The sequence below is a fragment of the Sardina pilchardus genome, chromosome 2 (assembly GCF_963854185.1).
Source record: "Sardina pilchardus chromosome 2, fSarPil1.1, whole genome shotgun sequence".
In the NCBI taxonomy this organism is placed as follows: Eukaryota; Metazoa; Chordata; class Actinopteri; order Clupeiformes; family Clupeidae; genus Sardina; species Sardina pilchardus.
The window spans coordinates 21,347,872-21,364,264 of NC_084995.1; the positions used below are offsets into that span (position 1 = coordinate 21,347,872).

General features: G+C 46.7%; 1 protein-coding gene across 1 annotated transcript; it reads left to right on the forward strand.

Annotated features, from left to right (window-relative positions):
• Window positions 1-8,407: 8,407 nt before the first annotated feature.
• Window positions 8,408-15,752, forward strand: LOC134066437 (transmembrane protein 200C-like). Its single transcript, XM_062521788.1, has 2 exons — window positions 8,408-8,531; window positions 11,793-15,752. Exon 2 carries the CDS (start codon window positions 11,832-11,834, stop codon window positions 13,605-13,607), a length of 1,776 nt encoding a protein of 591 aa, XP_062377772.1. The 5' UTR covers window positions 8,408-8,531; window positions 11,793-11,831; the 3' UTR covers window positions 13,608-15,752.
• Window positions 15,753-16,393: the final 641 nt, after the last annotated feature.

Here is a 16,393-nt window from a genome sequence, read left to right on the forward strand (position 1 = left end):
TATATTATATATATATTTTGTAACATAACTAAATGTTTTTTCCTGAAGCATTGCACTTCAGAGCTGGAAGAGCCATGTACCTCTGCAGATCACAGTGTGCGCTGGTCTCTGTATCTAGATGAAAAGCAGAACCCTGCAGCAGCACAATGAGATCTGAGTTATCAGCCATAACAACGTACCTGTCTGCAGTGCTGTAAATAACATGTACTAGAGCACATAGCTTTCCTCCGTAAGACCTGAAGGTCGTAGCTCATAAAGGAATAGACCCGGTCTGCCCTAAGAGCTAACTGACTCTTTAATACCAGTCAGACTGATACCAGCCTGCCCCTCCATCACTGAGCACAATGAGTGGGAGCGATGATGCGTTGGTCTGCATCTATATATCACATCACATCACAAAACCTGGCACTGCCATGAAGATGCTCAAGTGTCCTTTTGATGTACAGTTGTTGCATTCCTCTCCTGATGAATGGGAGATGTTATCTACAATGGCACTGACACCACTGTGCCGGTCTGGTAGCCACAGTCTGACCTCACAGTCAGGAGCAAAGGAGCTGTGAGAGGTTTGGGATATTACAGTAAACTGTATCAGGGAAACCAGGGACTGAAAACAAAATAATTTTCATTTTGGTTCGTTCTGAGCAAAACCTTTTGTTTCGTTCCCATTCCAATGTTGCAAGGCCACTCCTTTAAATGGCTAATGATGGATTTATGGCCAGTGACACAATACTACAAGCTTTTTTCTGCTCAACAGCCTTAAAGCTTAAATAAAAAATTACTTGGTAGGCAAACGTTAGAGACTTGAATTTGATGCGGGCGGCCATAGCCAGTGTAGCTGGGTGAGCAGGGTAACCTGTGCCCTTTTGGGTTGGTTGAAGACCAGGTGCGCCACCGCGTTCTGGATGATCTGAATGGGTTTCACTGTGCAGGATGGGAGATCTGTGAGGAAGGTGTTACAGTGATGAGATGACTATGGCCTGTACCAGAGGTTGGGTACCGCCTGGAGGACGTTAGTGGAGAGTGCAGCTGGGGTATTAGATCTTCAAAAATGTCTGATAGCCTAACTAAAGAGAATGTACTTGCTTTAAAGCAACACTTAAGAGTTTTTTGTACCTTAAAGTAATGTTCCCAAAATCATTTCAGTGGTTCATTAACTCATAGCAGGGTGAACGACGCTATAACCGCACTATGTAGGTGCACCAGATCGGGTAGCGGTTCTGTAGTATGATGGAATGAGACATTAGAAACTACAAATTTGACTCGCTTCAATGTCACAAAAACATGCTTTCATAAAATCATGCAACATACTCCACCTTGTCCGTGGACATCGTTATTTGCTGGATAAACAAACAGCATTCATGTGACAGAGGAAAAGTGCTTTATAGTTGCTTTAAAGGCACTCTAAGTGACCTATAGTTGGGTAACGTCATTTCTGTTGATGTTCAAACAAAACAGAGAGCTAGCTCACTACTCCCTCCCCCTCCCTCCAATGCAATTGAAACTCTCCTAAACGCATCTTGTCTGTGATGAGCTGGAACAGTTTGTTATGTTTTATGGTCCAGGCTGGACCAAGTTATTTTTGCTGTTATTAACCAATCAAATTAACCAGTCAAATTAAAAATAATGTTTTCATTCTGGAACAAGTGAAATTGGTTTTCGGTTATGTTCATCTAAATATTTTGTTCATATCTGTTTTCGTTTTCGTTTTCGTTTTCGTTTTCGTTTTCGTTTTCGTTTTCGTTTTCGTTTTCGTTCTTTGAACCGCTTCAAATCCCTGCGGGAAACCAATTCGGGCCTCATCAGAACCTGCTGGGCTTTTGTGGAGGTGATTATGGAGAGGAGATTAATCATCGCTGCCCTGATGAGGATCCCTCCCTCCCCCCCACCTCTGTGTCCCTCCCTCCTGCCACCTCAATATCTTCACCGTGGCACTGGTAATGGAAGGAACCCCTCCCCACCTCTCCCTATACCTTTCGCCCCCACAGCGTGTAAGTCTGGCAGTGCCATCCATCAGGCTGGTGATGGGGGGTCCTGATCAGCGGGAGATGTTCCTCTATTGATTAGGGTTGATGGATGAGAGAGGGGACCGCAGTGGGAACGCCGGCAGCTCTGCTGCCCTTAAACAGGGTGGACCTCCTTACTCAGGCCTCCACTCTCTCCAGCACACACACACAGAGTGTAGTTCACCTCTAGTATGGTTCTCTACTGTACACTACACGGACCTGTGGTTTAGTGCTTGTGTGTGTGTGTGTGTGTGTGTGTGTAAGAGAGCGAGAGAGAGAGAGAGAGAGAGAGAGAGAGTGAAAAAGAATGTAAAGGACTCTGGGCATAGGTGCCGACATGCGTTTGACACACTCTGCTTTCGACGTTCGATTACATTATATTCCATCATTCTCAACACAACCCCTGACACCAGCATCAAATTCTGCCGCCGCTACCGTGTCGATTATGATTCAGTTCTATTTTTGGCATCGCTCAATAAATCCATCGTTAATCAAATGCTTGTCAGTTGAACATTTCAGCGCTGATGTGCATGGCAAGAAACAGACAAAAATATCGACACACTCATGTTCATGTCAGTGCATATACACGGAACACTTAAAGAGAGTAGAAAGCTAGTCCGAGAGTGGAAAGTGTCTTTATGTGTGTGTCAACTGTGTGCGTGACAGGTGTTTGTTTGTTCTCATGCAAGCATGTTCAGTGTTATCACATGCTAACACAAAGAGTTCTGCGCACAAGAACAAACACCCTGTCATTTATTAACCTCTGTGGTCTCTTGGGCGGAGATAAGCAAACACAGCCCTCTGTTACATACACACACACACACACACACACACACACACACACACACACTCAACACTCCACTCCTAACCCTCAGGCCCGTTTCAAGGAATTTGGGGGCCCTAGGCAAAATGGACTTAGAGGCCCCCCCCCACCAAAGAGGCCCCCCGCCGCCGCCGCCGCCGCCGCCGCCGCCGCCGCCGCCGCCGCCGCTGCTGATGCACCTCCAACCACCACCAACCCAACCGGAAGACAACACATAGACAGACTGTTTCACACACACTTTATTTTCTGCTCAGGTCATTGTCTAATAATTTCACAGCGTACACTATCAGAGAGAACTCTTGGCCATTGTGCAGGGTCATCAGCTTTAATGATAGAGCTTGTAGTACCTTGTGCAGAGGGAACATCAGAGCTGAGAACTTGTGCAGACTCAATTGACATTGAGGCCATGGCACCACTGCATACATACAATCTCTCCCATGTCCTCTTCTTCCTCACAAATGAGAGGTGGAGATGATGGTGGAGCTGGGAAATATAATATTTTATTTGTCATGTACAGGGTGCATCACATAAGGATAGCCACTTAATCAAATATCTGAAATGTAGCCTACAAAAAAAATTGAGTGATCATTTTATTATAATGAGATCACTATCAGTTCAGAGAGAGAAATGCACTCTACCTTCATCAATGGAGGCATCCGTAGGTAGAGGGCTTAGAAATTTAAGCCAAGTAGCCTACCTTGAAGGAGAGAGAAAAGATTGGCATATGTCAGTTTCTGATTTTGATATTTAGAAGAAATACAGCTGCTTTCACAACTACCAATGCTTAAAATAACCCAAGCTTATGTTTATGTTTAACACACGGAGTTTTACATAGGCTACTTAGCTTGACAGATTTAAACATTCTGCTGTCTGAGTATTGGACAGATGAAGCTGATGTTTTAAAGACGGAACAGCCAGCTTTCGGCTTCGTGCATGTGAATGACACGGTTTCCACACGAACAAACTGACTGCCACCGCAGTTGCCTTAATTAACTGAACACTTGAGCTAACGTTACTGTATATTTGTGTTGCTACATGGCTAATTCATCCGATGTAGGCTACTAGTAAATGATCACTTACCGCTATCTGTTTTTCTTATCTTCTTCTTCCTTTCACTTCTTTCTTTTCTGGCTTGGATAACTCCGCGGCCTAAAAAGGACTCTGGTTTCATATTTTCGCGGGACTGGAATCACGCAACTGAGTGCTGGCTGGCTGGCTACCGTCAGCAACGGGGGAGGGGGCCTCTTTAGGGGGATCCCGAAAATAGCGTCATTGCACTTTTCGGCATTGACCATCACAGAATTTAAAGGGGAACACACAATTTGTCGTTGCATTTTATTCATAATCAGTCGGTGTCTGGGGGCCCCAGGCAAGCTCGGGGCCCCAAGCAATTGCCTGGTTTGCTTGCCTTGTTGCGACGGGCCTGCTAACCCTCTCAGGTCCCCACCCTCCTTCACCCTGACCACCTCAACTCCTGACTCCTTCATCCCCTCACCTCCTCAACCCCTCACTCTGGTTATATGGTCTTTTGGGCCCACACCATTATCTTCAAGGCAATGCTGCCTGGAAGGCGTTAGGGTTAGGCAAGGGTTAGGGTTAGGATTAGGTGCCTTGAAGTCGACAGTGGCAGCGCTGCCTTGAAGTCGTCGGTGGGGCCCAAAAGACCATCAAGCCTCACTCTTTCACCCTCAAACCCCTCACTCCTTCACAGCTCCGCACTCTCTCAGCCATCCCCCTTCTCCCCCATTCTTCCCATCCCCATCTGCTGAGGTGGTTACGAGAGTTGCGCCCATCTGAGTCTCTGTTGAGAGGAGGAAGAAGAGGAGGAGGAGGAAGAGCTAGATGACCGTGAGGAAGCAGCAGCACGAGTCTGACGACCCCAGAGGGACAGTTCTCCACTGGTCAGGCGTCATGGTCCCCTCTTCTCCTAATTAACGCCATCAAGGAAATTGTGTTTCTTGGTGCAGTTTGTCTGTCAGTCTGTCTGTCAGCAGGATTTCCCCATAAGATAATGGTTCAAAATGATTTAAACTCAGTGAAAAGGTGCATAGCACGGGCCAAGGAAGAACTCTTTCAATTTCGGAGTGGACCTGACTCACCGTGAAGTCGTAGACCTGCACTCTCGGAGTGGCCCTCTGGTTCTCTCCGTGACATTGCTGCCCTGTCAGCATGTTTCTGTGCACTGTTCTGAGTGTCACTGACTTCCTCCCCCTGCAAGAGGATGAACATATTTGTAAATTGTGTGCAAATCTGTGTCTATGCACCCATTTATCTGTGTGTTTAGAGATGAAGGATGAAAGCAGCATGTTGGCCAGAAAGTATGCCTGTGTGTGTGTGCGTGTGTGTGCATGTGTGTTCATGTGTGTGCATTAATGATCTGTGTGCTTGTGTCTTGACATGCATATGTGTGTGTGTGTGTGTGTGTGTGTGTGTGTGTGTGTGTGTGTGTGTGTGTGTGTGTGTGTGTGTGTGTGTGTGTGTGTGTGTGTGTGTGTGTGTGTGTGCGTGTGTGTGCGTGTGTGTGTTGTAGCATAGCTAAACCTGCAGATCTGCCACAGTGTGTGTGTGAGTGTGTGTGTGTGTGTATGTGACCTGTTTCAGGCAGAGTGTTGAAAAAGAACAGATAGCCCTCTCCACAGAGCGGATCAAATAGCTCTTCCTCCTCTCCTCCTCCCTTCTTCCGCCCCTTCCCATCCACAGCTGATCTTTCCTGTCGTCCCAGATAAGGAGCCGTAATGAATGGCCCCTCTCCCCTCCACTCCTCTCTCTTCTCTACGTTCCCCTTAATTAAGCGGAACAGGTGCGCAGCAGCCTACACCTCCCCACACATTTGCAAATGTCAGCTCCAGATCACCAGGGAGCACCGGGGAGACCCTCCAGAGAGACTGAGGATGGGTGTGTGTAGGGGGGGAGGGTGGTTATTGGGGGAGGCAGACACACTTTGTTTGAATTAGGAAATGAGGCATGAGAATAGGAAAGGAGAGGAGATGGGGAAGTGTGTGTGTGTGTGGGGGGGGGGGGGGGTGCTACACCAGCTCAAGGTAATTACCTGAATCGGTCCTCCTCCCAGCTGGGTCCACTTCCCCTCCTCTCAGGTGAGGTTGCATAAGAGAGGAGAGCAGCTCAGTGTGCAGACTACAGCACACGGGCAATAGGTATGATTTACACACGGAGTTATAGGTATGATTTACACAGGGAGTTTGGGAGCAGTTTTGTCTCTGAATTTGGTCTGTGAATTTTGTCTCAACGCTTGGTAGAGTGCATATCTTATGGTCCTGCAATAGAATGACAGATGTACAGATGCTTATGTGTGTCAGATGTACAGCATGTATAGATAAATGTAAAGATTAATTGATGATGTGTTGTTGCGATGATACTTTATTACGTTTGTGTTTTTGAGTGTTTGTTTTGTTCTGGTTTTGGACATCTTCTTTGACTTACATACGTAGGTGAGAGCATACTGTATATAGGTATAGTGACTGTTGATTGTATGATTAAACCTGAATAAAACTGTTTGAATGGCTTGAGTTCCTCAACAACTCTATCAGAGAAGTCCCAGCACCATATCCTACATCCTCTCTCCTGTTGCAGCGATGTCTGGTTACAATCAGAGAATATCATAAAATCAGTGATATGTATCTGTGTACAATTTCCTCAACATTTCAACTGGAGACACTTAACGACACAGCTGACAACCAGATACACACAAACACGCTGTTGATTTGTCTTCACCTGTTATGTAACGTCCTGTTTAGGTGCGTGTCACATCCTCTCTGTGGCACAAAAAGAGGGTATCTGCTGAGCATCACCTCTACTCCAGTCCTCAGGAAAATGGCCAAAATATGGAGCCTGCCTCCATCTCTGAAACACCCGAGTTGTTTTTCTGTTTTGCTGCGAGACCTTGCTTGTTCACGGATATATTTTTATCTTCACAGAAACCCTACTTGGCCCCTGTGGAACTCTTTACGGATCAGAACTTAAGCACCACATGAGCTCCAGATAAGAGAAACTGCGTCTGTAGGGCAGCTTTACTGAGGTGTAAAATAGGCCCTTAGCCAAAGCATAGTCCACACACAACACACACACTCTCTCTCTCACTCTCTCTCTCTCTCTATACACAACACACTCTCTCTCTCTCTCTCTCTCTCTCTCTCTCTCTCTCTCTATACACAACACACACACAGTCTGATAGAGAAACTTTCCACTTAGGCACTCTTGAGGAGTACCATGGAGAATAAGAGATGTTCTGCACTGCTTGATACTTTCACAGAAATCTGAAGCAGACAACTGTGGTGACTTTGCCAGCATTCAGAAAACTACTTAAAAGGTGTCCTGAATTTAATGTTTTTCAAAATATTAATGATTATGCATACAGGCAATAAGGACACGTGGGTAGGTAACGTGTGCAGAGGACTATGATTTATGTATTTGTGCATGATTTACAGTATAGGAAATAATAATACCTCTGTGTGTGTATGTGTATGTGTATATGTATGAGTGTGTGTGTGTGTGTGTGTGTGTGTGTGTGTGTGTGTGTGTGTGTGTGTGTGTGTGTGTGTGTGTGTGTGTGCCTACAGTATGCTTGTATACTTTTTTAGTGAATGTCTCCTCATTTTTTCAAATTCAGCCAGGACTGATCCCTGCTGCCCATCACCAATATGCACAGAGATGGCAGCTGACACTGGCTAGGCTTTTTAGCCGTATCAAGCCAATCAAACACAGAATCTGCCTCTCTGCCTCTGGACATTCCTCCCAGAGCCCTGTGATGCATAAGTAAACACATCTTTTGCTTGCGTTATTCATGCATCCCTCTCTCCCCTCCTGACATTGGCTCGGATCTAATAAGGGCCGGATTTGGACCGGATATGGCACAAATCCTCTCCTGAGTCCACTGTTATCTGTTGCGGCCGCTGGGATGCATGCGTTAACTCAGCTTCAGCTTTAGAGTCATGCCTGCCCTCCTCCCCGTCTCCCTGCTCAGCGTCTGTCAAACGTCCCCGGCGGGAGACTCGCCTGCCCCAGTGGTCAGACACACAGCTGTGGCCTGGACAGCATCATGGAAGAAGCACACAAACACATGCCGGCACAAATCCAGACTTTATGCATCCCCCCTCTCTCTGTCTCTCTAGCACTCTCTCTAGCACTCTCTCACACAAACACACACACACACACACACACACACACACACACAGTCATAAGGAATAAGGAGGCATAGCTGTATAAGGAGATGTTCAATAAATCAAAAAAAGTTCAGGTTAAGTGTTGAAATGGGCATGCTATTCATTGAAAAATAAACGAACACGACGTCAAGTTCAGTTGAAAGCCATAAGAGCATGTATTGCTATCACTAACATACTGTCTATCTCCATATGCTGAAATGTTGTTTTGTGAGATGTGTGCTTTTTAAAAAAACAGTCAGACAGTAACACCAAAACCAAATCCACCGGCTATGCATCCGTGCGAAACGCACGCCGTATGGTTGCCATACCCACTTCGGATGTCTTTCAAAATCCCCCCCAATAACTCGCTCCAACGTAAACGTCTGCGCCCCTCCCTTTCTACAATGCACTGAAGTGGTCCACAACAGTTCGCCTCCGAGCCGTGCCAGTCCGCGGCAGAGAGACAGCACATCTCCCGGTGTCAGGAGCGATGGACGGTTTGGACGTGTGCGCCATGAAATATGGGTGACGGGCAGTCGGTTTATGGTAAGTACAACGGTCACTTCTTTGTCTGCGTAAGCTATGCGGGGTGAATCATGTTAAATTAAATGTGTTCAAGTTTATATTTTCAAACGACGGCAGTCTCTCAAGCAGATTTTGTCATTGTGGATCGTATCTCAAAACCATATGAATTCAGTCAGATCAAGCACACCATTAGGCTATGTGAGCAACATTTAAATCACGGTCAGCGAGAATTGAAATCACTGTCTTTTCATTCTCTCCTTGTTTGAGCGTGCCACATGCGCTCCCCTCTCGCTCTGTGCGTTGGGTAGGAGAACTGGTCAGCTGCCGGTATCTCTACGGGAATAGACGATCATTTATCATCAATAATTAACCTCCTTGAAGTCGTCATTGATTACCCATCATGTGTCTGCACTTTGCGTGGGAGATGGTCTCTCAAAAATACCGTTTAAAAGATACAAAATATGGACTGATGACTATCCTGTTTCCAATAATACCCAATAATGCAAATCAAAATAATAGTGAACCTTACTTAAAACTCTAGGCTACCTTGGCAACTAACGACAATAGGTTAAAGTATGCATAGCCTACCGTTGTGTAATTTTCCATATGTCTGCTAGGTGGTATTTTACCTGCCATGTGCATCCTCAATTGAAAGATGTCAGAAATGCAATATTAACTGTTTCGTGTTCTGTAAGAATAATAGCCTAAGCAATATATAGTTAGAGAGTGTGTGTGGGTGTGTGTGTCATGTGTGCAGACTTCACAACGCATCTCCTTTGGTTTCCTTCACACGGTTGTGCAGGACAACTGAAATGTCACATCTGCGCCGCAGGAGTTGCACATGGCTCTGTCACCTCTCTGTCCCCAGCACTCACAAAACTCAGTCGTGGCCTGAACAACCTCTTCCACCAGTCTTGACATGTTTTCCCTCTTCTTCTGACGGTTAAATGTTTTTGTTTGTTTCAAACCTTCTCCCATGTGACGCTTGCTCAGCCTGTTTGACAAGAACTGTCTCATTTTTTCCAAGGTTCCCGGCTCCGGTAGATCAAAGGAAAGTGCCGACAAAAACACATGAATGTTTTATGCGGCGCACCATTAACACCCTTCACAAGTAGCAGATTCGCTCGGGATCAGGAACTGTTCCGGGCCTGACCTGGCGCGGATGGGCCGGATCCTTGCTTACTTGCTGTTGTAGGCTAATGATGTTCCACTCAGCACTTGTCCACTGTAAAGTCTTGTCAGATGTTCGTCATTCTGAGACAGTTCAGCTGTGGTCCCTCTGGCTGCACCAAAACTGATGCTGGAAGGATCTTATCACAACTGAAAGTCGACATTTTCAAATCTAGCACAATGTTGAGGCGGTCGTCTGTTGAAAAGACAAAGGATGAGTTAATTGAATGTATATTTTTGCTCGTCGCTACATTGCAACACCTGGCCTGCACATCACCTGCAGCCTAATTACTAATTAGCAATTAGGCCAATGTAGCTTTATAATACGATCGAATAGGCTATTAATTAGAAGACTTAATTTTTGGCTAAACCCAAAGAACTTTATTTGACTTCAGAACCACGGACAGCGGCGTTGTGTTTGCAATGCTGAAACCCCAGGTGGGCCCTGTGCTATATTCTGACTAAAACCCGTTCGCCCACTTGTGTGCCGGTCCGGTCCGTCCAGGTGGACGCACTTAAGAGGATTCTCTCAGGAGGAGGAGGCGAATGTGACTCACGCGCGCCGCTGTTCTGTTCTACTCTCGAGCGTCGTTGCTGCTTCGCGCTATGTGTACCGCGCAGCGGCGGGAAAGCGTACGGTAAAGCATGTGGGTGGGAAAAGGCCATTGTATCACACCTACGTGCTCCTCTCACATCTGAGGAGCGCCTCAAAGAAGCTGCGCGCCCTCAATCCCGCGCTGAAGAAGTGCTCAGCACTCAGCACATGCGTATCTGCCTGCTACCAAATAGAGTATGGTTCGATAATATTATGGTGTAGCCTAAGGTTAAAAGGAACAGAAAAGACGAACATAGAAGCTTATTTGTTCTTTTCATTCGCAAGAGCCACATCAGTTTGGTCCAACCATGCGTCAGATCCTCAATTCCACTCAGTTTCTGTGCGTAGGCTTACGTGTTTATCTATAGGTCGATACCCACTTTAAAATGCATGTACAACTCTCTTTAACAGCGACAGGGTCTTGTAGCTACATGGTTAGGTTCACGGATAAAAGAAATGTGTGTTGATAAATAGGCTGTCAGAAGTGATTTTACAGATTGAAACCACATGGGGTTCTGATTAAGACCGTCGTCATGTTCCTTAATTGATTAAAAAATATGAAAATACCATATTTTACCCTGTGAGTAAGGTATGTCATGATGAAGCACCTCCTGTTTATTAGGCTCTGTGTGCTTGTATGTGATAGAATGCATGTGTGTCTTTAATAAATGAAGATGTTAAAAGTTATATTTTGCCCTATATCTCCCCAAATCTTCAGCTTCTAACATGCAATCTTTGTCCACCGATGGTTTTCTGCACAGGGCCCAGACTCTAGCCTGTCACAACACAGTTGTCCTGTGGCTTCCAAATAACAAACATCCAGAGCAACAGAGGGAGAAGCGAACAGAAAGCAAAGAAGGTCATAAGGAACAGAGGGCTAAAAAAAGATAGAAAGAAAGAAAGAATGAAAGACAGACAGACAAGAGTGTGAGGGACATATTTGAAGACCTCTGTTGCTTGTGGGTGACTAGCCTACTGTCAGGGCTCATTAATCTAACCTAGATAAAGATAACTGGTCAGAGCACTGATCCAGTCCACTGTTTTTTTAATGGGAAGACCAGAGGTGTTCAGCACATCTGACTTTGCTCTGCAGATCCATCTGGCATGTATCTGGCATGGGCATGTATTTATACAGTCTAGTATTTTCTTGCCAAAAAGGGTAAACAACTGCATATTAAACCTTCCTTAACAAGAAATATGTGCTTGCCATACTGCATAGAACAGATTTGATAAGATTGTAATATACCAATTTACATTTCATTTCATCACTGGTCACGTTTCTTGGAAATTGGAGATGAGCCAAGATTTTCAGACCAATTGAATATAGGTCTGATATTAGCCAGACTAGACATTGTGACTTTGTTTCTTGTGTATATCACAGCCTGATAGGACTATTTATTTATGTGATTACGTAATCCAATATTAAAGTTAACTCTTGTTCCCTCTCTCATCCTTCCTCTTATCTCCTTTACCCTCCTATCCACTCCTTCTCTCTCTCTCTCTCTCTCTGTGCTCAGAATGACTGACAGCTCCACTGCCCAATAGCATCGGCCGACATGATCGCGACGGGCGGGCTTCTGCGTATCTCCAGGCGCCAGGACTCGGTGCGCTCCAAGACACGGGCGGAGAGCAAGCGGCTGCGGCGGGCGAGGAAGAGGAAGAGGAAGAACGATGTAGTGGTGGTGAAGGGCAAGCTGCAGGTGTGCTCGCCCTCGGGCCTGGTGGCTGCGGTGGGCGTCCTGGTGCTTATGGTTGGCATCGCCATGGCCATTCTGGGTTACTGGCCAAAGCACAAGCCTGAGTATTCAGCGAAGTGGGCTGCAAACAACCTCCAGGCCACCAGGGGGAGCCAGCCGAGAGGAAGCGCTCTCCAAATGGCTTGGAACCACACGGGTAGTGCTAAACTTAGCCAGCAGAGGGAGCTGAACGTGACTCGAGGGAACGTGAGCACCCTGGAGCTGTTGCCGGTCACGCAGGTCGCACCGGTCACGCCCGAGCCACTGGGGCTCGTGGGAGCGCTGCTGGCCGGCTGGCTGCACTCGGACCAGCTGAAAATGTTCGGGCCGCTGGTGATGGGCATGGGCATCTTCCTGTTCATCTGCGCCAACGCCGTGCTGCACGAGGAGCGCGACCGCCAGACCAAGGTCATCGACCTGCGCGACATCTACTCCACCGTCATCGACGCGCATGGCCTGCGCACCAAAGACCATTCGCCACCGCCGCTCAACGGCCTCGTCAACTACGCCCAGGCGCGTAGCGGTGGCCTCGAGACGGGCGCAGGGGACAGGGCCGGACGGTCGCACGGCTCCTGGCCGTCGACGCTCTGGGGGTTCGGTTCCACGGGAGGGGGGTCTCGGAGGCCCTCGTGCGCGCGGCGGTGCAGCTGGTGGCGGGACGCAGGCGACAGCGTGTACAGCGTGTACCGGGAGCAGGAGAGAGGGTCGGCGGCGGTGATGGCAGCGCGGGGGCCCTGGGAGACGGGCTCCATCGTCACGTCCTCCCTGAACGCCTTCACGCTGCCCGTCATCAAACTCAACAACCGCGAGATGGAGGAGGGAGCGCAGGACACCGAGGAGCAGCAGCAGGAGCAGCAGGCGGAGCAAAAAGAGGAGGAGGAGGAGGAGTACGTAAGGGGGAGGAGAAAGGAAATGGAGGAGGAGAGGAGCTCGGCGAGCAAGGATGGAAGCTCTTTCCCCGTCGCCATAGAAACCAAAGCCGAGATCTCCCGGGCAGACGTGTCCGACTCCCAGAGTTCCCTGGGTGCCACAAAAAGGTGGGGGGGTTCGAGGTCATCGTCACCGCGATGGTCGCTCTCGGAGGGTGGCGTAGCTCCTCCGCCGGCGGTGGCGGCATCGGGGCGAAAGGTCGCGGGGTCACACCTGTCCCTCACTTCCCTCTCTGACGCAGCGGGCATCCGCTGGCCGCTGGGCGGCGGCGGTCGCCATGAAGACCGCTCCCGCCGATTCAGCTGCCCCAGGCTGGAACGTTCGGGCAGCAAGGGCTACATCAAGCTGGCTGATCTGGGGGGCGAGTCGTTTGAGGGGCCAGATGGTGGGGCGCTGACCCCTGGAACAGAACAAGCTGGAGGGTCGGCAGTGTCAGAGGTGGAGGCGTCATCAGCGTCGTCATCGGTGGTGGTTCTGGTGGAGACAGAGGAGCTCTCTCACGTAGCCGCGCAGGAGAGACGAGCGGCGGGGACAGAGCACACTCTCTCAGAACACACACTCGTAGAACACACTCCAGTTCACACGCCACAACAGCCGGTCGCTCACCCACATGCGATCGTTGGTTGCTCCCCCAACAGGTTCAGCAGTACAGGGGGGGATCACTAACACTCTCTAACACACACACACACACACACACACACACACACACACACACACACACATACAGTCACTACAGGAACTACTTGGCCACACAGAGGAATACACTCTCTTCAGCTGTCCAGCTGAACTACATCCACTTCACGTTGTGTGCATTAACAGGTTTGATATGTATGACACTTAGCTCATCATATCTGCAGTAAATGCCAAACTGCACCCAGGACTTTTAGACATTTGGTAGCATGTTCATCCTCGTCACCAATTAGTGATCATTAAAAGACTTGTTTTTATATAGTCACACTACATTGTGAGCTGCACTTTAAAACACAGTCTTATACTCAAAGACACACCACAGGGAACACGCGCGCACACACACACACACACACACACACACACACACACACACATACACACAGTGTTTGCAGTAGCTTTATATAAGCATATAACGCACATTTGTTCTACACCAGTGCACACACATTCAAGAAAGTTTGACCTTCTAAATGAGTTGAAATAGTATTGTGTACTTATATAGAGATATCGGTCTACACTTATTTAGTAACAACACATATGGGAGTGTATCATCCCAACTCACAAGCCATTCATTAATGTACACTTTTAAAGCTGCAGTATGTGATTATGTTTGTTTGTTTATTTGTTTGTTTGAAATGGAGTTTAAAGTTTAAATCAAGTTCAGCAAATTCCTTCTCCCCAATCCTGTAGTTGTCTATTCAGTGTGTATGTGCTTAGTGTTCATAGAGTCTGTAAGGCAAGCTCTTTAAACAGTTTGGGAGCATTGTAGATAAAATAACCTTTTGAAGTTTTGTTTTTTAAACTGATCACATGCCCAAATAAACTTTAAAGTCAGGGATTGATCCTCAAGGATGTAGGTCAAATTCATAAATGCAGGTGATAGTGGGATCTGGGAGGAGTGGAGAACAATGTTTTTTGATGTGTGTGTGTAGAGGAAAAACTGTGCCCTATTTTGAACTAATATCAGGTTTTTGGAAGATTGTGATTGTTTTCGTATTTCACCTGCTATGAGTGTTTGTAAGTAGAGCGTTCAGATTCACTGCTGATGCCAGGCTGTGCGTAGAGTTGAGATTCACTGCTATATCTGTACCAGACCTGAGGGGAAATCTAAGAATGTTGATTGGTAAGAGCCTGGCTATGTTAAGTCAGAGTAAGTGTTACAGTTCAGTAGAGTCCTATGACTGTTTTGAAGTGAGAATGAATTTGTGGGCTCTCTGTTAGGAGCTTTACTGTGTTAGCTTTACTTTAACGAAGATAGGTTACTAGTCTACACTCTTGGAATATCCTCTTGAATATCCAACGTGGTGTTACTCCTGAACCATCCATCCAATCTAGATATATTCTAGAGTCACTTGCTCTTGAGGGTTCATTTAATCAATCCATTTATGTCATTTCCTTTCTACTCTTTACGAGAACACCTATGCCCTGCAGCCACTTCACTTCTGTAACAAGCCTCTAACAGCTTTCAGAAGGCATCGTCAAATCAAATTATTTCATGCATAATTTGGCCATAAGGCTTTCTTCACGGTCTGCCTTCACTTTACTTCAAGGTGTGTGTAATGTTCACTCGTCACAAGCTATGAAGGTTACTCGCTTACACTAAGTGACACAGGGTGAACCTGTTAGACTGACCTTTAAGGCCGAGTAGAATTTCATTCACAACCTTTACACGTCTGCTGAGACCTTAGACTCAATAACTTTCTATGAAATATATTCATGATTACCGCAGAACAGTGTTGTAAAAGAAATATGTCAAATGCAGAGACCAGTTACAAAGGAGCTTGGTGTATTTTTCACAGGAAGCCTCCCACGCACTATACAAAGCTGACGTGTGCTTTAGTGTGTAGTTTTATTTTAGCTCAGCTATTTCAGTTCACAATGCAAATGTACATTGTGTGCTTGGAATGAAATCTTGCACGAACAAAAAAAAAAAAACATTTCACATAATAGCACTAGTAATCCTTACGTTAAGTCTTGATTTATTTTTATGTTGTTCACCTATGAAGGTTGTGCCTTTAGAGAAGGATACATGTCTTTTGTTCTCTTGTGACATGCTTTGTATTCAGCTGTGGTATCAGACTGACATTTCAATCAAATCAAATATAAAAGTCTGCGTTTTTGAAAGTTTGTCTTGAAATGTCAAAGAGAGTGACAAGGCCTACCCATACACAGTGGGTTAAATATCACCCACTGAATAGAGACAAATATGTATTTATGGATTTTTGTCTGAGTTCTTCTGCAACACAGGGTTTGTGCATACTGTAGAGTCATTCTCTAACCCGAGGAATGAGTTGAACCTCTCAGAAATAACAAAGCAATAGACAAGGGAGTAAAAGCGGACTGCAGATTTGTTGTGTAATCGATTAGAAACAAAACTAGGCACAAGAAGCCTTAGCTGGAGATTAGATTGGACCTATGAGTTCTTTTTTTAAGGCTCAGTCAAAAGGGGTGCAGAAAGGCGGTACCAGCACTGTTACATGGATCAGCTTCAAACACACTAATCCATTGCACACAAACATAGAGAAGCGGGGATCTGAGCTGAATGTCTATTTTGTGTGATGTCTGCTGGCTGCCTACATTACAAAAACCACCGACTTGCATCCCGGAAAAATTGGCCAGGAGATGAGTCAGTCAGTGGGATTAGAGTTTCCTGGCCGTGCGAGTCGCACTGTCCCTGAGAATTGGACCTGGACCTGAGCCGCCTCTCAGACAGAAATGGACCTGAACCGGGCCTGAACAGAGCCGCCACTTCCGCCAGATTTCTT

What these genes read in the sequence shown, in the direction of transcription:
- LOC134066437 (XM_062521788.1), top strand. Translation starts at nt 11,832, where the DNA reads ATGATCGCGACGGGCGGGCTTCTGCGTATCTCCAGGCGCCAGGACTCG.